The following is a 25,815-nucleotide window of genomic DNA, read 5'->3' on the forward strand; positions in this document are numbered from 1 at the left end:
TTTTAAATTAATACTGATTTTGATTATTAATATATTAAAAATAAAGACAATGACATATTTAACCTATTTTTTAATCGTTTAAAGTTGATTTTTGTGAATATTTATAATAAAAAACAATTTATTTATTTTACCGACTTTTAGATGAATTGGCAAGTTTGAAATTGACATCATCAAATAGGAAATTTTATGAGAATTAAAAAAATTGTATCGTTAAGATTAATATGCAGTTAGGAAGTTTTATAATTACTATTTATAGTAAATTTATCAAAGTAGATCAATTTTTTTTTTAATTTTTATCGTAATAGATAACTTAAATTGAAGTAATAGTATTAACTTCCTAGTAACTTTTGGTGTTTGAAAAGATTCTGCAATTGAAATATTCAGAACTTAATTAATTTTAATGATTTACTTTAACTAAATGAACCAATCAAAACAAAGTTGTTAAAAAGATTTACTCAATTGAGCGTATAATACAATTTGATTATAATTGTAAAAATCCACTGTCAATTCAGGAGAAACTAACAATCATTTTTTTTAGAAATTATTTATATAGCAACATGTTACCAAAAAATTTGTAATATTATAGTCTAGTAGTAGCACACACAAATAGAGTAAAAAAATTATTAAATTACAAAGTAAAATGATTTAATTTTGTAGTTGAAACCTATCATATCAAACTTGATTCGTCAATAAATACTTTGAAAACATTAGAAATTAATGATTTTAATTGTTTGTATGGAGGAAATGGAATAACTAACTGTTTAATTGATAAATTAAAATTTTTTTTCAATTTTTGAGGGTAATATCTTCAACCTAGATACGAATTGTAGTCATTTGACGTATCGTTGAAAAAAATAAATAAAAAATTTGTTACTTATGAATAAATACACTGGACTACAAGAAACTTCCATCAGAAGCAAAAATTTACTTTTCTAAATCAACTTCTCGCGTTGTTTTCAAATCTGCAATTAGACTTTTTCTATCAGTTATACATTTTTATATTATACTAATTACATATAAAATAATAATTAAAAAAAAAAAAAAATGTTTTCAAATTATTACTGATTTGATTTTTAATATGTTAAAAATATGCAGTCAGGAAATTTTATAATTACTATTTATAGTAAATTTATCAGAGTAACTCAATATTTTTTTGCATTTTTATCGTAATAGATAACTTAAATAGAAATAATAGTAATCATTTCATAGTATCTTTTGGTGTTTAAGAAGATACTACAATTAAAATATGAACTGAATTAATTTTAATGTTTTACTTTAACTAAAATAACCAATAAATAGATACGAATTGTAGTAATTTGACGTATTGTTGAAAAAAGTAGGTCAAGTTAGAGCAGAGAAAATAAATGATAGTCACAAAAAAATATCTTCTCAGCTTTGCATCGAAGCGAAAACTTAAAATATAGTAAAATAATTTTAATACGAATAAGAAATTTCTTCTTGCAAGGGGCGACTAAAGTGATGGGATCCTTGATCTTTATTGAAGTTATTGAATCTAAATGTGATAAAAATCAAACGAGTTAAAATTTATACTAACTTAAAAAGAATTAAGAAAAAATGCAAAAAATTCATTGCCATATGCGGGTTGGAACCTCGTACCCCAAGCGTGTAAAACATAAATTTTACCAACTCGGCAACCGTACGTTGCTTCCGGCGGTTGAAAAATTGGCTATTTAAGCTAGTTCAAATTTCAAAGTTATTTTTCTCGACTTAAAAGAAACAAACATATTTAAATAAGTTTAACTATCTATACTATATCAATTTTAATTTATATAATATTTATGAAAATCTGTACTCCCCTTGTCAGGTATTTTAAAATAAAATAAAATACAAAACCCAGAATTTTAACACAAAAATAGCATATTTTTGCATACGGTAGTCATTTTTACCATGAAGACAAATCCAGAGGTCAAATTTTTTTTTTTCACATTAAAGTATATTACATAAGCTTTAATTTAAGATATATTTAAAAGTGTCAGTATTTCCGGAATACTTTCAAAAATTAAATTGAAAATATCGTAGTAACAATACGCATGTTTAAAGTTTTGACCCCCCTTGTTAAAGGGGTATGATCCGATTTACAAAAAAAGCGTGCCAGATGAAAGGGGTATATCAATATTTATTATAAAAAAATAATAATATAGATCCATACATTTTTCCAAAAGTTATATAAAATATAAATTAAATAATATAACATATAAAATCGAGATTTTTTTCACGGAAATCGTACGTTTTTCTTTAACTTTGATGTCCGTTTTCACCACGAAGACAAGTCCAGAGGTCAAATTTTTTTTTTTCAAATTAAAGTATATTACATAAGCTTTAATTTAAGATATATATAAAAGTGTCAGTCTTTCCGGAACATTTTCAAAAGTTAAGTTGAAAAAGTTCTACTTTCTATACGCATTTTAAAAGGTTTGCACCCCCCCTGTATAAAGGGAAATGGTCCGATTTTAAAAAAAAGTATGTCGAATGAAAGAAGTATATATAAAGTATTTATCATTAAAGAATAAAGTTGATTCATGCATTTTTTAAAAAGTTATAGCAACATAATGTTAAAAAATGTAAAATATAATATCAAGAATTTTTTCACAAAAATAGCATATTTTTGCATACGGTAGTCATTTTCACCATGAAGACAAGTCCAGAGGTCAAATTTTTTTTTTTCAAATTAAAGTATATTACATTAGCTTTAATTTAAGGTATATATAAAATTGTCAGTCTTTCCGGAACATTTTCAAAAGTTAAGTTGAAAAAGTTAATTTTTTGTAAAAAAGTTACCATTTTGAAACCCCATCCTTTGGGCTGTTAAAGGGTCAAATGTTCACAAAAATATATAAAATGATAGGTAATTATCTAAGGTATCTATAAAAAAAAAAATTATATTGATTCGGTCATTTTTAAAAAAGTTATGGCAATTTTAAGTAAAAAAAATTGAAAAAATATCGAAAATTAGCGATTTTTAAATTTGTAATTTTTTGGGGGATTTCCCCCGTTTACGGGGAACGAGGGAATTTTTTTCAATTTTTGAGGGTAATGTCTTCGACTAGATACGATTTGTGATCTTTTGACATATTGTTCATCAAAATCGGTCCAGCGAGAGCTGAGATTGAGCGTTCACAGACACAAAAAAAAAAATAAATAAAAAAATTAAAAATTAAAAAATTAAAAAACACATCATATTAAAAAATACCTTCTCAGCTTCGCATCGAAGCTAAAAAACAAAAACGCAGCATAGTAAAATTAATACCTTCTCAGCCTCTCATCGAGCTAAAAAAAGAAAAGGAAATATCATTATAATGATTTTTTTTTTAAATGGTAATATATGGAAAATTATTAAACCTGATTGTTTCGAGATTAAAAATTTCTTAGGCTGTTTACACATTTAGAGACACGTATATTTATCGGATTTATTATTTTTGTTTCTACATAATGGTACTGCATGTTAATTGTGCTGCTAGCGCTTAAATTTAACGCACAAAAAATGCTGCACTGTCTTACTTAAAATTGTTCAATCTTATTTATACGGGGCGTAATTTCATATAATGAAAAATCATAAATCCTTTGATACAGTGAATAATTTTGTTGAGAAAATCCATACCTTTAAACGATTTTATTTATGTGAAAGATTGCGTTAATTTTATTGTTCTTTGTATAACACAAATCATTGATCGTTTTCAGAATAATCTTTTATCTTTTTACTTGAAAAAATTTTCATGGGTCGATAACATTTTTAGGGAAAATACTCATTGAGTTACAAGCTTTTTAATATATAGAGTGAATAAGGACGCGGGTGGAGTACACCTACAAAAGTACCGGTGGTGTCCTTGTATTATTATTAAATTGTGCTCGGCAATTATTTATTCTTTATTATCGGACTTGATCACTTTAACGATGTTTAATGCTAATTACGAATTTCTTTGTAATTTTACTTTATGGAGAATGTTGATGAACAAATCGTTCATCAATGTCGACACAGTATGGGCACAGAACACAAAGTTGTAGCTGAGTTACACCACAATTTATTCGACCATCATTATAGTTTGGTACGATTATCATAAGCCATTGATAGTTAGGACATTTTTTTTGGAAAGGGGAGTCCCCTTATTATTAATTTTATTAAAATTTTATTTTATTAAAGTTGTAAAAATTCTCCCTGAAAATAATAATAACTAACACGTAAATCATTTTTATATATATATATATATTTTTTTTGTAAATGGAATTTATGGAGTACTTACTCCCTCTCTCCAATAGGGCTTTACTATTTGACTTAAAATATTGGTAAAATAATTGAAAAAAAAAATCGACTTTGAAAATTGTGACTATATAATCCAAAATAACATTTTTTGTTTAAGATCATTCGTTTACATATAGAAGATACGGTGTTGGAAAAAAATTTTTTAACTTATAATAATGATAGAGTGATGTGTGATGTTTTTCACGAAGAAATAAATAATATAGACCCCAAAAGAGTTTATTAGTCATTAATGCCTTTTATTAATGAAATGTGTTGATAATTGTCAATTTTCCTTTTTTTTTCGAAGCACAAAAAAAATGATAAACTTTACGAATCAAAAATACATATAAGTTTTTTTTCGAGATGATATATATATCTAAAACATTTTTAATATAGTATGACATTACTGTATACTATTTCTATTATTATTATATTATTACAACTGTAAATTTATTTGAATAACTATCTAGCAAAATATACTTTTAATTAAACTAAAAAAAAAACAAGAACAATTTTTTAATTTAACAGAAATAGCACTTACTTTTAGTTTATATTATTATAAATAATTTAAAGTAATATGCAGCAAAAATTGTAACATAGTTAATTTTTGGGTTTATTTTATCACTTGAATACAGGATTTTTTTTGTAGGGGAGGAAACAATGAAAGTAAAAAATATCTAATTTGATCATTGGCATAACTAATTTTTTTAAGGTAGAAATTAGAAACAAAAATAAGAAGTGTTTATGACATGGTGAAATAACTAATTAAAAAATATTTTACCGTATATGATCTGTTGATGTTATTATACTAAACATTAGTCGTCGTGGCACAGTCATTTGAATGTCTATGAACCATTGTAAAACTATCATTACACTGTCATTCACACTCTGGATGCACATACGTGTAATAATCACCATTTTATAATCACCTTTTCTTAATCGAAAAAAACTGTGCACTAAACGTAATTTGCACCGTGTTTTAACTGTCTTTTGAACAATATTGACACCGTGACTGCACTTGATTTTTTACTCGGGTGTATAAACAAATTTTAAGGACATGTTATTTATATTTTCAAAGATAAAATTTAATGCTTAAAAAAAAAAATTGCATCTGTTTACTAAATTAATCTTTTGTCAACAATTAGCTGCCACACATCACCTCGCACATGCCTCAGTATCTGGACAGTATTAAACTAAAAGGTGCATTTTGATATTTCTACTCGGGTGCAATGTATAGTTGTCACAAATCTGCATTCATCATTATTAGGGTTCTTTTTAAAACGTAGGGATCTTGGTCAAAAGCAAGAATTGGAAACTACCCCATGTCTGCCCAAAAATTGTCCCCATCTTCTTAAATGAGTTTTAATTAACTTAAGGAGACACAGACAATCGCGTACCTTGGTTACTAGTGAGAGCTCGTAGATATTAATTTCGGGAAAATTATCAAATTATAAATTAAAAAAATTGACTTTTGTGAATAGGTTGCTATTTTGAATACGCTCCTGTATGCATCTTAAGAGTCAAATTTTTAAAAACATTTACCAAATGATAGACAAATACCTACCTAATGTATTTATTAAAAAAAGAAATTGTTACAATTCATTTATTTTGTTACGAGTGCACTGGTGGTGAATAAAGTAGGCGACACAATTTGAATTTGTCGATTAGTGTTGTTTATTTTATCAGAAAGTGACTCTTTACGGTGCACAAAAACAAAAGATAAAACACAATAGTATTGAAATAAAGATTAGGTATGTAATNATAAAACACAATAGTATTGAAATAAAGAATAGGTACAGATATGTCGGCAGATGTCAAAATATTCGTAACTGCGGTGTAGGTTGGGTTGGGTTGGGTTGAGTGTCACGAAGATTACTGACACAAAACGCATTATTGCAGCGGATATTCGACGTGAGGTATTTATCGGACTTTACTCCACGACGATATCGCGTGTGTGTAACAGTTTGGTGTACAGTGGAGCAGAGGCTGAGAAGGAGCTGACATGACAGCGGGGTGTTAAACGGGTGACAACGCTGTGACCGTGTCAATTTTTTAAAAAGCTATAGCAGTTTTAAGTAAAACAAATTGAAAACACGTAGAATATTAATGATTTTTAAAATTGTAATTTTTGTTTGGAGATTTTCCCTATTTACGGTGATTGAGGGAGATATTTTCAAATTTTTGAATATAATGTCTTTGAGGTAAATTCGATTTGGAATCTTTTGACGTATCTTTGAAAATAAAGTACCACAAAATAATAACATTTCCAATGAATAAACTTTTTTAACTTATCTGTAAGCCACTCCTGAGACACCCTACTTTGTAGGGCATGTGTTTAACGATCTGATTTACAGTGGAGCAGTGGCTGAGAAGGAGTTGACATGACAGCGGGATGTGAAACGGGTGACAACGCCGTGACCGTGTCAATTTTTTAAAAAGCTATAGCCGTTTTAAGTAAAAAAAACCCAGCAAATTGAGGACGTTGCATAGTTGGGTCCTGTTTAGATTTAATCTCACAGTGATTAAAATCACTATCATAAGAAATGCTTCGATGCATATCTGTAGATAGTGTTTAATTTTAAGAAATTGATTACAAAAGCAACATCAACTTCTATTTCCTTAATGATACCCAGATAAGTAATTCTTTTAATTATATATTATATAATTTTTAAAATTAATTGTTTTCAAATTATTATTGATTTTGATTTTTAATATGTTAAAAGTAATCATTTTGAACCTACTTTTTTTTGTCATTTAAAGTGAAAGTTTTAATAAAAAATAAATAATTTTATTACCATAACTTTTAGATAAACTTGCAAGTTTGAAATTGACATTATTAAATTGAAAAAGAAAAGGAAATTGTTAAAATTAATATACAGTTAAGATATTTTATAAGTACTATTTGCAGTACTTTTATCAGAAAAGTTCGATTTTTTTTACATTTTTATCGTAATAGATCATTTAAATAAAAATCATAGTAATCAATTATAATTAACTTTTGGCGTTTAAAAAGATTCAACTATGGAAATATTCAGAATTTAATTAATTTTAATGATTATATATCTAAAAAAATCAATATAAAAAAGTTGTTAAAAAGATTTATTCAATTGAGCGTATTATAAAGTTTTAAGTGAAAAAAATTGAAAACATGTAGAATATTACTTATTTTTAAAATTGTTTTTTTTTTTGCAGATTTCCCCTATTTGCGGTGAATGAGAGAGATATTTTCAAATTTTTGAGGATAATGTCTTTGAGGTAGATTCGATTTGGAATCTTTTGATGTGTCTTTGAAAATCTGACCCTTAACATACCACAGGGAGGGGATTCAAAATAATAACATTTCCAATAAATAAACTTTTTTAACTTATCTGTAAGCCACTCCTGAGACACCCTACTCTGTAAATTATTATTATATAATACCATATGTCGTAACTCAAAAATAAAAAAAAGAAAGGGGGGGATTAGGATTGAAATGAATGGGGAAATACGCGGGATCTGACTCTTCACTCAGGCGTATGGTTCGAGGGTCTACCGTTGTAAAATAAAGCATACAGGTTGAGTTCAAATAGTGTTACCTGAATATTTATGTTATCCTTAATGCCGAAGACAGGATTTATGTTATAATAATTTCAACACAAAACAAGTCGATGTCAATTATCAAATGATATAATTATTGTCACTTATTACACAACATACACAAAAATGATTCATATGGTAAAAGAAATAGTACATGAAACTTAAATAAAATATTTGTACACACTAATTCAAATATTGTCAATATTATATAAACGATACAGAGAAAAATGCAGAGTTTACTTATAAAACTGGACGTGTTCGTTCCGGAGTACGATCGAAACAGGCCGTGTCAGACGATCCCATGGAGTCCTTTGGTGTCCTTCCAAAGTCCCCTTCCAGACACGTACATGACCATCGGCCTTACATTTATTTAGATTCTTTGTTGCTATTTTGCTGACATTGTAGAAGGATTTTGTAAAACTACGGGGTTGTACATGTTGGGAAGGAACGGATGTGTGTGCATGGCGTGATTGTGTGAGTTGTGTGTGTATCTGCAGTCAGTGATAGAAAATGTTGATTGTGTTTTGTAATTTATTGGTGTGTGGGTAGAAGATGAAAGAATAACAGAAAAACATTTTGTTCGGTTGTGTGAAGGGCCTATTACAACACATATGAAAATAATTTTATTGGGAGGATCATTCCTTTCGATCCATAGAAGGCTTGATATGAACTTATGTAAAACATTGCTGTCGGTCATTATATAGTAATCTTCATACGTCAGTTGCGAAGTGACAAACTAAAGGTGTGACTTGAGCTTAATCATTTGAAATGTTATAAGTCCCGAATCTTACTTTTAAGTGTTAACTTTTAATTTTTCAAATGGCAACATACATAATTAACTAACTTATTTATTAGATACTGTTGTAATTAAGAAAATTATTGGTCGATAACAACTTTTGGTCCAGTATTTCAGAAGTTATTATCATTATTATATTTAGGTGGCAGGATGAGTACCAAAGGAGCAGAGAAATGTGTAATGATACAAAATAGCAGCACCCACGTCTCGCCATCAATTTGTAGCTCTTGAAATGTTGATCGGATGCAATTTTTTGCGATGCAGGAAGTCCAATGGGTTTGGTTGGGTTTAATTTTTGTGCATTAATTATAATACAGATTAATTTAATATTCTAAACAGTTTGACTTATTCTTATAAATAGTATATATTAATAATGTATAAGTTCTTCATTAAATATTTTCAATCAACATTAATTATATTAAATTAATTAAAATAAAATATTACATATTTCTTTTAAACATTTTAAATACAGATATATTTTATTTTTTAAACATAAAAATCAATTCAAAAATTTAAACTTGTTTGAAACTAAAAAATTATTTTTTCAAATCCAGTCGTTAACATTATTTTGTAGTTTCAATACTAGATCAATAAAATTATAGGTTTTTACATATTAATCATATTTTAATTAAAAACTACATACAATAAAATAATTAATAACTTAATTATTAAACAATTTTTCATTTCTTGTAATATTATAAAAATAAAGTTTATATTCAAATCAATCATCGTCGTATTTAAATTAAAATAATTATTTATTATTATTATTACTATTATTATTACTCATATAAACATACCCGAGAGATATCACTACAATAGTAACTCACCTCTTTTACCCTCTATTTTATTTTTTTCATTTAAGATACTGTAGTCCATTTATCGTTTAAAATAAAAAATTCATTAATTTCCGAGAATCAATTATAATATAGATTAATTTGATATCCTAAACAGTTTGACTAATTCTCATAAAATATATATAAAATCAACGTATAAATTGTATTTATTTTTTTTGTCAAATATTTTCAATCGACATAAATTTAATTAAATTAATTAAAATACAATATTATATATTTGTTTAAAACACATGTTAAACATTATTAAGAAAAAGACCTTTTTTTCATAAAACATAAAAATCAATTAAAAACTATTGAATCGTTTAAAACTAAATACATTGTTTTTCAAATCCTGTCATAAACATTATTTTGCAGTTTCAATACAGGTTCAATAAAAATACATTTTTTTGAATGTTAATCATTTTTTAATTAAAGGCTACGTAGAATAAAATAATTATTAACTTAATTTTAAACAATTTTTCTTTTTTTGTAATATTATTATAATAACGATTATATTTAAATCAATCTTCGTCGTATCCAAATTCAGAATCTGGTATAAATTCTCCTTCTTCTATATTTTCATTGTAATTCAAAATTTGCTGCTCTATTTGCCTAAGTAGAAAAATATTAATGAATATGTATTATTTTGTTTAAAATTAAAACGTCAGCATTGTAATCAACAAGGACATTATAATATAAACGATTATAATCGATTAAATTGATTATTAAACTCGAATATAGATTTATCATAAGTATAACGCTGATTTATTAAATTGCCTTGTATAACTTGAATAATTATTTAAATGAGACATTTTAAAAATAATAAGTTTAAATACATATTTTAAATATATTTTAGTTTTAAATAAAATTATTTATCAATATAATATATTTATTATTTGTATAGGAATTATTTAAGGGGTACGAAAAAAATCATAATTATCGATTAACTAATAGATGGAGATATGAAAAAAAAATCTGTTAATGATGGGTACTGGATATTATGTTATAGTTCACTTATTTTTAAAATTTAACCAAATTTTTGTAATAACTTTTTTTAGTAAACAACNTGAATGATGTAAAGCGTGTTATTCGCAGCTCTAGACTTGACAGACCGTTCAAGGTTATTGACATGGGGAAAAAAACATTTTTTGATTTTGACACTGCCTCTACAAAATTTTTAGATACATCAAAGTTGGGAATAAGTAAAGTTGCTTGGTTGAAAGTGACAAAAGATAGCCCAGGAATCGTTTATTTTAAGAACAATTTTAGTTCCCTATTGCCGTTTCAAACATGTAACATTTTTAAACGAGGAATACAAATTGAAAACCTTATAAATGCAGAAATTGAAAGTCTTCCGGGTGTAGTGCCACTAAAAGAAACGAAGAAAAAAGACCTCCAAGCTATGTTACAGTATTTAAGTGAAGAAAATAGGTTGTATTTTGAAAAAATTTTAAGTGCTTAAACTGTTGGACATAGATCATTTCTGACACTCTTATTCTTTAAAATATTTGTTTTTTATAATTTGTCAAAATTTTTTTTATAATTTGTTAAATCTTATACTTCATGATTTATAAAAATTTGAAAAATAAAAATTTAATTGTTTTTGTAAATTTGGGAAAGTTTTTATTGATTTGCCAAAAAATTTAATTTTGGCACTTAGATCACTTTGCCTCGCCACGCCTCATATTTATAATAAAAGAACTAATACATTTTTTTTTATTATAAATAGGATATTTTTTAGGATAATTAAAAATAAACTATTATCAAAATTTAAAATATCCAGTCCCCTGGATGCGCGTGTTAGGATTGACCAATCGTAAACAAATTTTACATTCCTTATTTTTACATGTATTATATAATAAATGCTATGATTGTGACCGAATATATGTTAAGAAAAATATCTTACCTACACTATTAATGAGCACTCTAGTGGACTATTTAAATTTATTGAATTTAATTTTTATATTGTATGTATATAACTTATAGTAATTAAAAAATTAATTCATTTTTAAAGGTATTTCTTTACTTCAAAGCTAGACTAACATAAGTGAAAAAATTATGTTTATCAGGTAATTGAATTTTTTTTACCAAATTAAATTTTATTTATATTATCAGAATTTTGTTACGACGACCCAATCTATTTGCATAAATACGAAAAAAAATAACAGTAACGCATTGTAAAACAGCCGTACTTTAAGTTTTTGTAATGATTTAAAAAAGTTGCATTTTTCTATATTTAAGTTTTCTTTAAAATTGACAAATTACAACTTATGTTTGACACGGCCCGTAATAGGGCACTATTCATTACACTGATAAACATAACATTAGTTTGTCTTATCCGGCGGTCGGTAGATAGGACTGGTCAAGGGGCGCAGCATTGCGAGACACGTCGGCGGTGACTATGTAAACCAGTTCACTTATGACTTACATCCACTGCACGTGCCGTCGAAATATATATATATTAACTTCATACCGGACTTAACTATTGTTAATATTTGCTTTAAAATATTTTAATTTTATTGTTATAGTTAAAAGTGTAAAGGACTCCAAAATTATTACGGTGTTACGTTTAATTTATTATCAAACAGCCTTTAGACCGTATCATGTTATTTAGATAAAGTTTTGATTATTATTATAAAAACTTGCCTTTTAGTATCAGAATCGATCAATTTGTCAAAGCCCAAAAGTTCATATTCATCTTGAATTGTTACAGCATTATACAAACCTAAAATGGCCACATGTTCATCAACAGTGTCCTTAGTTATTTTTAATTTCGGGTCTATACTATACTTAACCACTAAAGTAGCATCAACTGAATTTGAATTAAAATGTAAAAAGTGATTATTTATTTCATCAAGTTCAATTAATGTTTTTTTTTCTAATGTATTAGTAATTAATCCATTAACACTTCCTATTACCTTATTAGCAATATATACATTATTATAACCCTTTGGTTCCTTATATGTCATACAATATATTGCTCTTATTTGGCGAACAATACTTACTAATTTTAATTTATAATTATTATTTAGATATTCATTGATATTACTTAAGAAAACAACGGCATATAATAATTTTTGAATTACGGTATTTGAATTTTGTACTGCTGTCCGCAACTTCTTAGAGCAATCAATAAAATTTATTGCATCGACAAACTCATATGAGTAGCATTTCTTAACAAAACTGTTTAATATATATCTAAATACTTTCAAAGATTCAGTGTACCTAAAAATGATTAATTCGTTTATCAGTGGTATTTTTATCTTGAAATTATTCTTATTCACTTCCGTTAAAATATTTTTTAGTTGATATATTAGACATGTGTTTTCAGCGATCCTCAATTTATATGTCATTTTTAAATCCCATCCATCCTGTTGACGAATATAATTGAATATATTGATAATATTTTCTAAATTATTGCATGAATATGAACTTGAACTACAGAAAACCATCGAACTTTGATTTAAAATCCAAAATCTATAAAAGTTTAAAATAAATAGTCGAAATAACATTTTGTTGAGATAATTGATTAAAAAATTGACACGAAAATTTAATGAATATTAAATCTGTAAAATAAATTTGTCAGTAATAGTATAAAAATACTAAAGTAATAATATTCTTTAATGTTAATCTTCAGCTTTTATAATTTTAATACGTATTAACGAGTTTTGAGAAAAACACTTGATTTTTATTTTAGTATTGCAATAATTATTTATGTATGTAAATTTACACCATTCAAGAAATTTCAAATATTATTTTTATAAACACAGCTGTACTAATAAAATTGATTAAAATTATTAAACACTAATTAAAATTCATAAAAAATTTCTGCTAAAAATCTTTTTGACATCTATAGAGTTCCCGAAGAATGATCCATTATTCTATCATTTAATTTTACTTTCAGAACGATGAGAAATTTAAGTTTACCAAGATCCTAATTATAATTAGGATCTTTATTTAAAATAACTTTAATCATTATGAGATAAATATTAAGAGAGATGTATTTTAAAATTGAGAAATCATCTTTTTATCATAACTGAAAAGACTAATAATTGAAAATAATAAAAAATATATAATAGCAGAGATTATTTACGAAACATAATTTTCTTATTTAACATTAGCGGCTTTTTATACTCTTCGTCTTCCTCGCCTTAATCCCAACTACGTGGGGCGTCTGTTTATACATATAAAATAATTAATATCGAGAATTTTTTTTCCTCTGTAATAAATTATACTATAATTTTTGACCTAATTAATATTTTGCTATACTTTTGTTTTATAAAACATTTTTTTGTTTATAATATTATTTTGTTTTAAAGAAGATGATTTTGATTTATTTAGTATTTTTGTCTATAATGATAAAAAATACAATAGATTTTATAAAATATAATACAGGAAATATCCGCGAAGGCGTTAATTATAATATGACGTGTTTTTTTTTTTATGTCTGTTACCACTTTTTCTCAGCTCTCTCTGGACCGATATCTTTCAACGATACGTTAAAAGATCACAAATCGTATCTAGTCGCATACGTTATCCTCAAAAATTGAAAACATTTTTCTCGTTCTCTATGAATAGGTGAAATCTTCAAAAAAATAACAAAGTTAAAAATCGATATTTTTCGAAAGTTTTTCAATTTTTTTTATTTTAAACCGCTATAACTTAATAAAAATGGGCAAATCAATATAATAGTGATAAATATAAGTATGGATGGCAGTGATTAATATAACTATCATAAGAAACTCTGTGATGCAAATCTGTAGATAGTGTTTAATTATAAGAAATTGAAAGATTTTTCCAAAACATAATTAACTGCTATTTATTCATTACTCCTAATTAAAATTTCTATGATTTATAAGTATAATATATGAATATATGAATATAATCTATTTTAACAATTCAATGTAATATGATATTAATAATTAATTATTTATATATTACAATTTTTACAGAGAAATTTAGGCTAAATTGAAATTTAAGTACACAACAGCTGACCAAATCATTGGTGAAACTTGACACGGAATATTTTTAAATATTTATATATTTTAGAATACTGTAGGATAAAACTACACAGAATATAGATTTGAATATTTGATTTATAGCTTCTATTTAAACATTAAGAAATATATATGTATAAATGATTAGTGAGTTCCTATTTACATAATTTATTACAGTAAAAAAAAAAAAGTGATTAAACGAAATTTTGAGTTTTTTAATGGTAATTCTATAATTTTCTGTCCATATATCAACCTAAACAAAACTATTTATTTAAATCTTCATAACATTTTCTATAGAATGATATAAATTTTAAACTTGTAAGATTAACTAAAATAAGGTTTAATATTCAACATTTTTTTGTTGAATATTGTTGGTTTAATATTTCAACTAAAATTTTACCAATGATTCATAATACTTAAAATTAACGATACGTGTTCCAATATAATACAATAGTATAAATAAGGTCAAATTAGATTAAAAATAATAAATTTGTTCAAATTCATATTTGTTCAAATATGAAAATAATATGTAATAATATGGTTCAAATTCTGCTATATTTGTAGGTCGTTTATATTGACAAATTTTAACTTCTCATATAATTTTAAGCATTTTAGTAACAATTTACCAAATACATATATTTTAATATAATTGAATTTAATTAACACACATAAGTATTTAATTCATTTATAGACCTAATAAACATTATAAAATATAAATTGATAACCAAAAAAAAAAAAAATTAAGGCAAATAGAATAAAACTTAAATAAAATCATTATTTTTCTATGCATCGTAAACTCAACGGTCTCAGCTAGTTATACATACTGGAAATCAAATTTTATTTTCTTCTTCACAAAATTATTGTAATGTATCAAAAATTTTAAGAAGCTTTTAGTATCTCAAAAAGAGCACCACTTAAAGTAACTCGAAAAGAAATAATTAAATTAATTAATATAAAGTGGTGGGTGTTTGTTTGAGCTACTACTTTTATTGTATTAATAATATTATTACTCGGGATATGAGTACGAGGGTCTGTAAGAAAGAAAGAAAATGATGGAAAAATAAAGTGATCTTTGTTCTGTTAATATAAGATTTATTTCGAATAATTGTCAATTCATTAATGTCAATAATACCACGAGTTTTGATGGTTATCAATGATAGGTGGGATTGAGTCACCTCGTTTGTTTACTTAGAGTGGTATGGTGGCTATACATACACCCAAAGAAAAACCTCAATTAATTTAAAACTTAGAAGTAATAGAAAAAGTTTAATTGCACATTTGAAAGCATCACGAAAAGTTTATTTAGANATTTTTTTCTATTTAATAATATTTATTTCAAACTTGCAAGTTGAGTTAAAAGTTATGGTAATAAATTCATTTTTTTTTTATTAAAACTTTCACTTTAAAGAACAAAAAGAAGTAGGTTCAAAATGATTACTTTTAACATATTAAAAATCAATAATAATTTGAAAATAATTAATTATAAAAATTATATAATATATAATTAAAATAATTACTAATCTGGATATAATTAAGGAAATAGGAGTTGATGTTGGGTTGGGTTGGTTACATTTTTAACTTTATAATGCTATAACTCATTGAAAAGTGTACGAATCAACACAATTTTTTTATGAGAAATAATATTTTTTAATAATCCCTTTTTCATTCGACATACTTTATCTTAATCAGGGTATTAATAAGAAACTAGCAGATAATGTAGCTTTTGTAATTATCCACCAATTTCTTAGAATTAAACACTATCTACTGATTTGCATCGAAGCGTTTCTTATGATAGTGATTTTAATCACTGTCAGATTAAATCTATACTGGACCCAACTATGCAACATCCCCACTATGCCACGACCCCACTGTGCTGGGTTTTTTTTTTTGCAGATTTCCCCTATTTACGGTGAATGAGGGAGATATTTTCAAATTTTTGAGGATAATGTCTTTGAGATAGATTCGATTTGGGATCTTTTGACGTATCTTTAAAAATCTGACCCTTAACGTACCACAGGGAGCGAATTCAAAATAATAACATTTCCAATAAATTAACTTATTTAACTTATCTGTAAGCCACTCCTGAGACACCCTACTCAGTAAATTATTATTATATAATACCATATGAATATAATTTNACTCCTGAGACACCCTACTCAGTAAATTATTATTATATAATACCATATGAATATAATTTTATTGGGAGGATTATTCCTTTCGACCCATGGAAGGCTTTTTATCGTAATAGATCACTTAAATAATATATAAAATAATAATTAATAAATAATAAATAAAATGATTATTTAGAAAATTTAACACAGTTTACTATAAATAATAAAATAAACATAGTACAAGTAAATGGCACAGCAGTATATAATGAAGAGCACACTAGAGCAATTTTACTGCCTTTAAGGTTTCAATTTAACAAATTTTTTGAACATGGTAATAATTATAAAAAAATGTTGAATAACATGAATGATTTAAAAACAAATAATACAGATAAAATATCAAATTTTATACAAGGTAAACTTTGGAAACAAAAAATTGTACCATATGAAGGAAAAATTGTTTTTCCTTTTTTTTTATATGTTGATGATCTGGAAATTAATAATCCTCTGGGCTCTCATTCTAAATTTCAATCAATTGCTGCAATTTATTATAATTTTCCACTTCATAATAATAATTCTATGCTGTCTAACATATTTTTAGCATCTTTAGTTAAATCAGTTGATTTTAAAATGTTTAGCAATGATAAATGTTAAACTAATTTAGTTAATGAAATTAATTATCTTGAAAAAGATGGAATAACTATAACAACAGACGATGGACAGTTGAAAATATAATTCATTCTTGGTTTAGTTTTAGAAGATAACCTTGATGTCAACAGCATTTTAGAATTTAGTAAATCTTTTTCAGCCAAATTTTTTTGTCGTTTGTGTAAAGCACATAAAGAACTTATTAAAGTTATGTCTATTGAAAACTCATCATCACTTAGAACTGTTGATAATTATGAAATAGATACAGCCAGTTTAAATTTTAAAGAATCTGGTATTTACAAAGAGTCTATTCTTAACAAAATTAATAGTTTTTATGTAATTAATAACCTCTGTGTAGATATTATGCATGATATTTTTGAAGGGGTGTGCCATTATAATATGTGTCACATACTCAAATATCTAACCATTACAGTTCAATTATTTACTTTAGGTAAACTAAACAATAAGAAAGATATATTAAATTATGGTAGTTTAGAAGCTGGTAATATTTCACCACCTATTCTTTCAACACATATAGATACTTTTCGATTAAAAATGTCAGCAAGAGAAATGTGGACATTTGTTCATTTTTTTCATTGGTGGTAGGAGATCTAGTACCAGAGGATGATGAGGTTTGGTTATTTTATTTAATCTTTTAAAAAAATAATTAAAATAATAAAAAACGTATCTTTGAAAATCTGACCCTTAACGTACCACAGGGAGGGAATTCAAAATAATAACATTTCCAATAAATTAACTTTTTTAACTTATCTGTAAGCCACTCCTGAGACACCCTACTCTGTAAATTATTATTATATAATACCATATAAATATAATTTTATTGGGAGGATTATTCCTTTTGACCCATGGAAGGCTTGATATGAACTTATGTAAAACATTGCTGTCGGTCATTATATAGTATTTTTCATGCGTCAGTTGCGAAGTTACAAACTGAAGGTGTGACTTGAGCTTAATCACTTTATTTAATTTTTTATTTATTTAATNATGGTAGGAGATCTAGTACCAGAGGATGATGAGGTTTGGTTGTTTTATTTAAACTTTTTAAAAATAATAGATATTTTATTGAGTTATTCTTTTTCTGAAAGTAAAATTTCATTGCTTACTGACTTGATAAAACAGCACCATGAAAATTATATTTATTTATTTAATGATACCTTAAAACCAAAGCACCACTTGATGGTGCATTATCCAAAAATAATTAAAGAGTCAGGGCCACTGAGACATTTTTGGTGCTTTAGGTTTCAAGGTAAACATAAAGAATTTAAAATGTATGCAGGGGTTACTTCATCTAGACGAAATGTTACATTAACGCTAGCTAAAAAATTTCAAATTAGATTTGCAGGTTATATAATGAATTCAGATAAACCAGACCTTATAGCATGTGAAAAACATATATTATTTAATTCACTATCACTTGAAAAAGAAATTTTAATTAAAACTGGTATGAATCCAGCATATTATAAAATCTACAGAGAAGTACAATTTAATGATATTTCTTACAAGTATAATTTATACTTGAGCAAACACTTAAATGGTTNTTTCTTATAAGTATAATTTATACTTGAGCAAACACCTAAATGGTTATCTTTTTAAAATAGAAGCTATAGTTGTTGTAAAAAATATCAATGTATTAATTTTAGCCAGAGAAATTTTACTAAATAATTATAATCCACACTATGCAGCTTATGAAGTACCTAAAAACATTAATATCCAAGAAATCTCTATAGATAATATCAATGACTTTAGAGGACCACCAGTAAATACAACAAACTTATCATCAGGAAAAGTGTTTATTTGGTTAAAAANTAAATACAACAAACATATCATCAGGAAAAGTGTTTATTCGGTTAAAAGAATATTTTTAGACATATTATTCAAAATAATTAAAATATTTTAATAATTTACTATTTTTTCAAGTCAAACAAGGTTAAATTCAAATTATTTTCTAAGGATTGAATATATTTATATATTATACAGAATTAACTTTTCCTGAAATTTATGAATACTTGAACCAGAAAAATGTTTATCTTAGTTAAATTATTTATAAACGTAGAAATTAAATATCAAGTATTAATTATAAATAATTAAGCTCCAATAGCTTACCTTAATTTAACAGTTTTTTATTTCAAAAGTTAAAAAAATTAAAATTGAATGAAGAATGCAAGTATAATATATTTTTTTTAATTTGCAGAAAATAATATAAATGCAATTATTACTTTTTGTCATAGATAACTAATAGATAGCTGTTTTGAGTTAAACTTCAATTTAAATCACAATACGAGTTAATATTAAGTTTTTTTTAAACAAAAAAAATTGTTCTAAATTTTTAATTATTTTGGAGAACATTATTAAATTGAATAAATTTTCAAAATTATTTGAATCAAAATGATGACTCAGATCCAGTAAGAAATTTTCCATAACTAGTATTAAAATGGGGTTAAAATGTTCTTAAAGCCCATACATACAAAAATTTATTTATTTTTATTATTACAATATTATATGGAAATATTTTTTATGTATAAAAATAATATAATAGTAATTATGCAAAATGACCTACTGATACACATTTAATGATGATCCTAATTCTACATACAGTAGAACTCCAATTATCCGAACTCCGACCATCCGAATCGCCGATTATCCGAATCACTTTCAGAAAAAATCAGAAAAAAATTTGTCCAAAGTCCGCGTCGTCAGTGTAGGCACAACACGTGGTAAGAGTTCCCACTCCAGTTCCGGCGCATTGCAGTCACCTGTCATTGTTTGTTTTGATTAGTCAGTGTGCTAAATTGACCTTGCTCGAGAACGCTACTCTTTCGCTACGGCTTACTTTTGTTTGTGCGTGTACTGTATTGTTTTTTACCATGGCTTCGAAAAGAAAACGTGTTGTGCTATCGTTAGCGGACAAACTGAAAATTATAGAGCAACTCGATAAAGGTGTAACGGGTAAGAAGTTGTCTGAGATTTATGGTGTTGGACAAGCAACAATTTGTGACATTAAAAACAGTAAGTCAACACTTTTAAACTTTGTTTCGGTGCTTGAAAATGAAGATGGAAGTTCCTCCAGGAAAACAATGAAGACAGCAACCAACAAAAATTTGGAAGATCCCGTGTTTAAATGGTTTTTGCAGCAACGTTCTATGGGAAATCCGATTTCAGGTCCAATCCTTTGTGAAAAAGCCAAAATCTTAGCAGAAAAGCTTGGTTATTCATCTTTTAAGGCTAGTAACGGCTGGCTAAGGAACTTTAAATTCAGGCATGGTGTACGCGAGTTAGATTTGGCTGGTGAGAAGCTTTCAGCAGACTCTGCAGCTGCTGAAAATTTTATTGAAAAATTTAAAACTGCAGCAGAATCCTATGATCCGGAGTTTGTTTATAATGCCGATGAAACTGGCCTTGTTTGGAAAGCATTACCAAAAACCATATGTATCATGTAGATATTAAATTGAAAAATGACATTTGAAAAAAAAATGTAAGTAATAGTTTTGTTGGAGACTCTGAAGACCAATTTATACTTCATGAATTATCTAATATGGAACATGAATGTAATACAAATGAAAAGTTGTTTTAAAGTCAAGTATGTATTATTTCTATACAAAATATAACAGATTATTTTTAATGAATCATTAATTTAATTTTAATTTTTGAGGAACACAATGAGTCAATTAATAATGAAATAACATCTTTGAAATCTAATGAAGTAGAAAATTTTAAATTAGGCGAAGAAAATATTAATAAAGTAAAATTAATATTAGAAGGATGGAATTTAGGACACCTGTTAAATGCTTTAATAAGTAAGTGATTGTTTAAAAGTAAAAATGTTACAACTATATTACTTGTATAATATTAGTTGATATTGTAATTTTATAAAACTTGCATTATATCTGTACATTTAAAAAAGATTAAAATATTTTCTAATAAAAAATATCTAAGATTTACATAAAGGAAAATTCCTATTGTAATGGGATAACTTAATAATTAAAATGATTCAAAATTTAGCGTAACATTTAAATAAATTCTGTTAAATTATTTAATAATTACNCATTTAAATAAATTACTGTTAAATTATTTAATAATTATCTAATTATAATATTTGACAGGTGAATGTATTGATGTAGATGCATTAAGCCATATGAAATCCAAGCACATTGATAAACTTCTCTCAAATTATTCATTAGGGACACAAATAAAATTTGAAAATCATTTAATTACTTGGCAAAACACATTAAATGTGACCAAGAATAAGCTCAATGTTTCTAAACAATTGATTACTACAGCTAATAAAAATGACCTAATCAAATTTGTAGATATTCATTCTATTTTAACAAAATCTACAGAGGGATTATTAGTGCTAGATTATTTTAAAGAACATAATGAACTAAATGATTCAATAAGAGGAAAACTAGTAGATATAATTATTCACTATTTATTCTCAAACGACTTTACCATGTCAGTGAAGCTTGCTGAGAGTATTGCTAATCAAATTAACTTTTTATTTCCTTCAGAGATTAAAGCAAGTTTGAATTATTTATTTTTAATTATAATTTAAAAATAATTTTAAAAAAAATTATACATTTTGTCTTTGATTTTGTATAAAATTGATATAATTGTTCAACTAACTTTTGGTTATTCCAGTTTAAATGCCACTAAAAATACTACAAATTTACCGAAAAAACTTTGTAAAAATTTTTCAAGTGTGCACAACACTTTGAAAATGAAACTTAACGTAAATTTTAAATTATTGAAAGTAAATATTTATATTTACAAACATAAAACACAATCAATACTCAGTATTAAACCACGACGAATTAGATAGATTTTGTGGTGGTTTAAATAAATATTGTTATCATAATATTTGTTTTAAAACCGTTGATATGAGCTGTTTGTACTATTAATGTCAGTTTTATCTAACACTACTAAAACCTTGATTAATGTGTTGGACATATATGCTAAGAACTATGAAAGAAGGTTAAAACATTAAAGCAGGTTATTTAAAATTATTTATTACACTAGTGTATNCGGGTTATTTAAAATGATTTACTACACTAGTGTACTTTATGTATAACTACTACTACCCATTTACTATTCAATTATGTATTATTGTTAAATAATAATTTATTTTACAGGATATATATTTTATGCGAAGTGTAAAAAATAGCACTCCTCGGGGTAAATTATACGCTAAATTTTATAATAACATGCGATCGCTGAAGACAAGCGGCTTAATAGAAAAAAATAATCTGAATAATTCTTCAACAAATAACTTTATTATAGGTAAAATATTTATTGTTAAATTTAATTGTTAGTGCAACTATAATTAAATTATTTTTACTTCACCTTAAAAAATAAAAAAATAATTTTATTATAAATTTATTTACCTTAAAACATTTATAGAGCAATTTAAACAATTTTAGTAAGTAAAGACTCTATATTCCCACTTAATTGCATCAGTGAATTTAATTGAAATATTTTTTTAATTAATAATCATTAATTTATTTAGAACCAGAAGAAGAGGACATCAGAGATCTTATTGACATAATAAAATACGATCATTTAAATATTCCATTTCTGAAGTTACAAGAGTATTGGGGTGCTACTGTCAATTTTAGACTTAAAAAGATTAGAGAGGCTAAAGAAACAAACGAAATAATAAATGAATTGGCTAATTATAGATTGCCCCTTGGATATAAACTCGTATGTAAAATGTATTACTTATACATAAAATAATTAAATTTAAGAGTTTCATTTTTGTAGGTGGATATTGACTTAATCAACTTATCAAATATAATAGTATAATGGTCGATTCATTTGACGATTCTTACCAAGATATTATGAATATTATAGAAAAACACAATAAAGACCGAGATAGCAAAATACTTGTAGAACAGCTTTCTCAAAGATCAGACATTTGTCAAAGTAATAATACTTTATTATAAATATAAATCAAAATATTTTAGCAGTTTAATAAAAGGATATTTTAGCATTAAATTAATTATTTTCTTGGTCAGGTGGAAAATATACAGCATTCTTCTATCTATTAAGCTCGCTTTTTGTGCCAACGTCGCGAAAAGTGACGAGAGATGTAAATGGAAAAAAAAATATCATTAAATATTCTATAAAGGACTCTCAAAATTCATTCATTAGTTTCCACGAGACAGTTGACCAAGCTGAAGCTTACATCTCTGTTGCCGCCTGGGCTGTTCTAAAAAAATCCCAAATATAAATGGGAAACAGAACTTGGCCGTACGGCTTAAAATAGGGGCAACTTTTGATCAACAAAAATTTCTTAATTAATTTAAAATTTGTTAAATGAACAATATTTTTTGTTTATCCAAAATAGGATTGTTTAACTCAATAAATATAACGAAATAATTCAAATAACAACAACCAATTTTTTATTATTGCTGAATTAAATAATTAATAAATATGATAATCCATACTACTTACATTTATTTATGCTCCATATGAATAAAATGAATTTATAGTAGTTGTTGGGGCCAGGGGCACTAAATATTATAGTGCGTACCCGAACCGGCTAATTACACCAATACCGATCAGGCTGCGTAGTGTGGTGTATGTAAATAGAATCACTGGAGGTGGGAGGGGTCGCCTGCGCAGCAACCAGTGATCTATGTAGTGACAGATGTGTTAGTGTGTAATTGTTTTGTGTGTACTTAATTAATTAAATAAATAAATATCTCAAAAAAAAAACTTTATAATAATTAATAATAATATTTTCAATGATTAATGAATGTTAATTTCAATAAGAATAAACAATAATAATAAATGATAACTTCAATAATACTAAACAATAATTAATAAATGATAATTTCAATAATACTAAACAATAATTAATAAATGATGATTTTAATACTCACACAATTGCAGAGATGCTAACTTAATCCTAAAATAATTTTACATGTAACACAAAAATATCTGACAGCAATAATATTTACAAAAGGTGGTAATAAGTTCAAAGTTTATATCACAGCAAAATGGTTGTATCAGAGTTGACTAAAATAGGACAGAAAGACTTTTGATTTGACAACAAAAGGGAAAAACTATTAGAGTTTTCAATTGTAGATATAATTACAAAATAAAAATATTAGAGTCTTATAATTTGTATAAATCGAAAAGACAAAATAAAACTATTAGAGTTTTTTCTATACATGCCCAAAAATGTTCTATGAACAATTCATTTTATTAAAAAAAAGAACAAAAACTATTTAAGTTTAACTTAGTATGAACAAACTATTTGAGTTTTATGAGTGAAAAACACAAAAAAAAGGAAACTTTTTCTACGATACGATAATAATAAAATTATGTGGTTATGTGTTGTGTTTGGTGTGTAGTGTGTGAACAGCTGATCGGCCGGTAGTAGCGATATCCACTACTACTTGCGTAGTAGTGAGTAGGTGTGGTGATAATAGTTAGACCGGTCCGAGTACACTGGGCGCGCGTGCGTACAACANAATTAGTTTCCACGAGACAGTTGACCAAGCTGAAGCTTATATCGCATTACTACAAAGTAGAAATCAGCCAATACAACCATTCATTTTAATTATTGGCACGATTTTAAAACCACGAGATATATTATTATATTTTGATGCCATCAAGTATAAAATTTTTTCAATAATAAGAGCAGTGGATGTCTGCTTTAAGATATTCCATGTTTTTAATTTAGAATACCCACTTCCATCATGCGCTGTCTGGACATTTATTCAACAATATTACTACAAATTATTTTTAAAGAACGACTACTCCCATCAAACAGTAAAACAAGTGCTACATGATCTCAACAAAATAGTAAAATAATATTATTATATTAATATTATATTGAAAAATCCTTTTATTTTTTCACTTTATATTTTTCTTCTTTTCATTTGTATTAATTATTTGTAAATTATTAATTTTTATTTGATTATTTAAAATTAATTTTACATCCAATGTATAAAGTTTATACTATAAACAGATTGTAAGCTTTCTTAAAATTCATTAAAAATAAAAGGTGATAAATACGCCGTTTCAGTTTATATTCCATATGTCTATTTAAATACACATGTGTAAAGGTTTTATTTATAATTTACTATTGAAAAATTAAAAGTTGTTCATTAAATTATTTTTAATATTATAAATACTACACAATATATATATTAAATAACGTGTTTATTTAAGTAAATTATTACCATAATTAAGATTAAATTTATAATTTAATATGGGATTTTATTTGTACACTGGTATGTTAATTTAATAAAAATTCATTATCATATTGAAAAAAATTTACTTAATTCTTTAAAAAATGTTTCATCACCATGAAAAATTATTTATCAAAATGATTTAGGTATACAATAATAATTCGTCATAAGTACGATTAATTTATCAATATGACAAAGTTATACTTATTATATTGATAGAGTATTTTATTATTTCAATAATATCATCATTGTTATAATGATGAACAAACCACTACAATTTTTCTCTATCATATTGATAAATATATCATAGGTTCAATAGTAATGATATATTTATCAAATTGAACGATGAATTTATTATATAGATCGAGGTTTTTCTCTGAGTG

General features: G+C 25.6%; 3 protein-coding genes across 4 annotated transcripts in view; 2 read left to right on the forward strand and 1 right to left on the reverse strand.

Moving 5' to 3' along the window:
* The window catches only part of LOC126903377 (uncharacterized), a 67,622-nt gene extending 47,748 nt beyond the window's left edge, over positions 1 to 19,874 (reverse strand). Inside the window, exons 1-3 of the mRNA XM_050681561.1 lie at positions 19,795 to 19,874; positions 12,110 to 12,940; positions 9,458 to 10,075 (exon numbers count right to left, since the gene is read on the reverse strand). Of these exons, the coding sequence (XP_050537518.1) occupies positions 9,985 to 10,075; positions 12,110 to 12,940; positions 19,795 to 19,862 (990 nt within the window). The 5' untranslated portion in view covers positions 19,863 to 19,874 and the 3' untranslated portion in view covers positions 9,458 to 9,984. The remainder of the gene's footprint in view (positions 1 to 9,457; positions 10,076 to 12,109; positions 12,941 to 19,794) is intronic.
* On the forward strand, positions 19,697 to 21,014 carry LOC126903467 (jerky protein homolog-like). 2 transcript variants are annotated; one of them, XM_050681628.1, is made up of 2 exons: positions 19,697 to 20,183; positions 20,289 to 20,895. In XM_050681628.1, exons 1-2 carry the CDS (start codon positions 20,102 to 20,104, stop codon positions 20,672 to 20,674), a joined length of 468 nt encoding a protein of 155 aa, XP_050537585.1. In that variant the 5' UTR covers positions 19,697 to 20,101; the 3' UTR covers positions 20,675 to 20,895. The 2 variants fall into 2 exon arrangements, with proteins under 2 accessions (XP_050537585.1, XP_050537577.1); XM_050681620.1 differs by having other exon boundaries at positions 19,740 to 20,814; positions 20,887 to 21,014.
* On the forward strand, positions 20,777 to 25,468 carry LOC126910088 (uncharacterized). Its single transcript, XM_050692511.1, is given in 9 exon segments — positions 20,777 to 20,814; positions 20,880 to 21,031; positions 21,338 to 21,750; positions 22,364 to 22,511; positions 22,738 to 22,931; positions 22,992 to 23,033; positions 23,036 to 23,153; positions 23,246 to 23,445; positions 24,672 to 25,468. Coding segments are annotated over 9 exon segments (1,686 nt in total). The 3' UTR covers positions 25,053 to 25,468.
* The last annotated feature ends 347 nt before the right edge of the window (positions 25,469 to 25,815 follow it).

The sequence above is a fragment of the Daktulosphaira vitifoliae genome, unplaced genomic scaffold (assembly GCF_025091365.1).
Source record: "Daktulosphaira vitifoliae isolate Bord-2020 unplaced genomic scaffold, ASM2509136v1 Scaffold_1, whole genome shotgun sequence".
Classification (NCBI taxonomy): domain Eukaryota; kingdom Metazoa; phylum Arthropoda; class Insecta; order Hemiptera; family Phylloxeridae; genus Daktulosphaira; species Daktulosphaira vitifoliae.

Bases quoted from the DNA above. Each gene is read 5' to 3' on its own strand.
- LOC126903467 (XM_050681620.1), top strand. From the start codon at position 20,102: ATGGCTTCGAAAAGAAAACGTGTTGTGCTATCGTTAGCGGACAAACTG.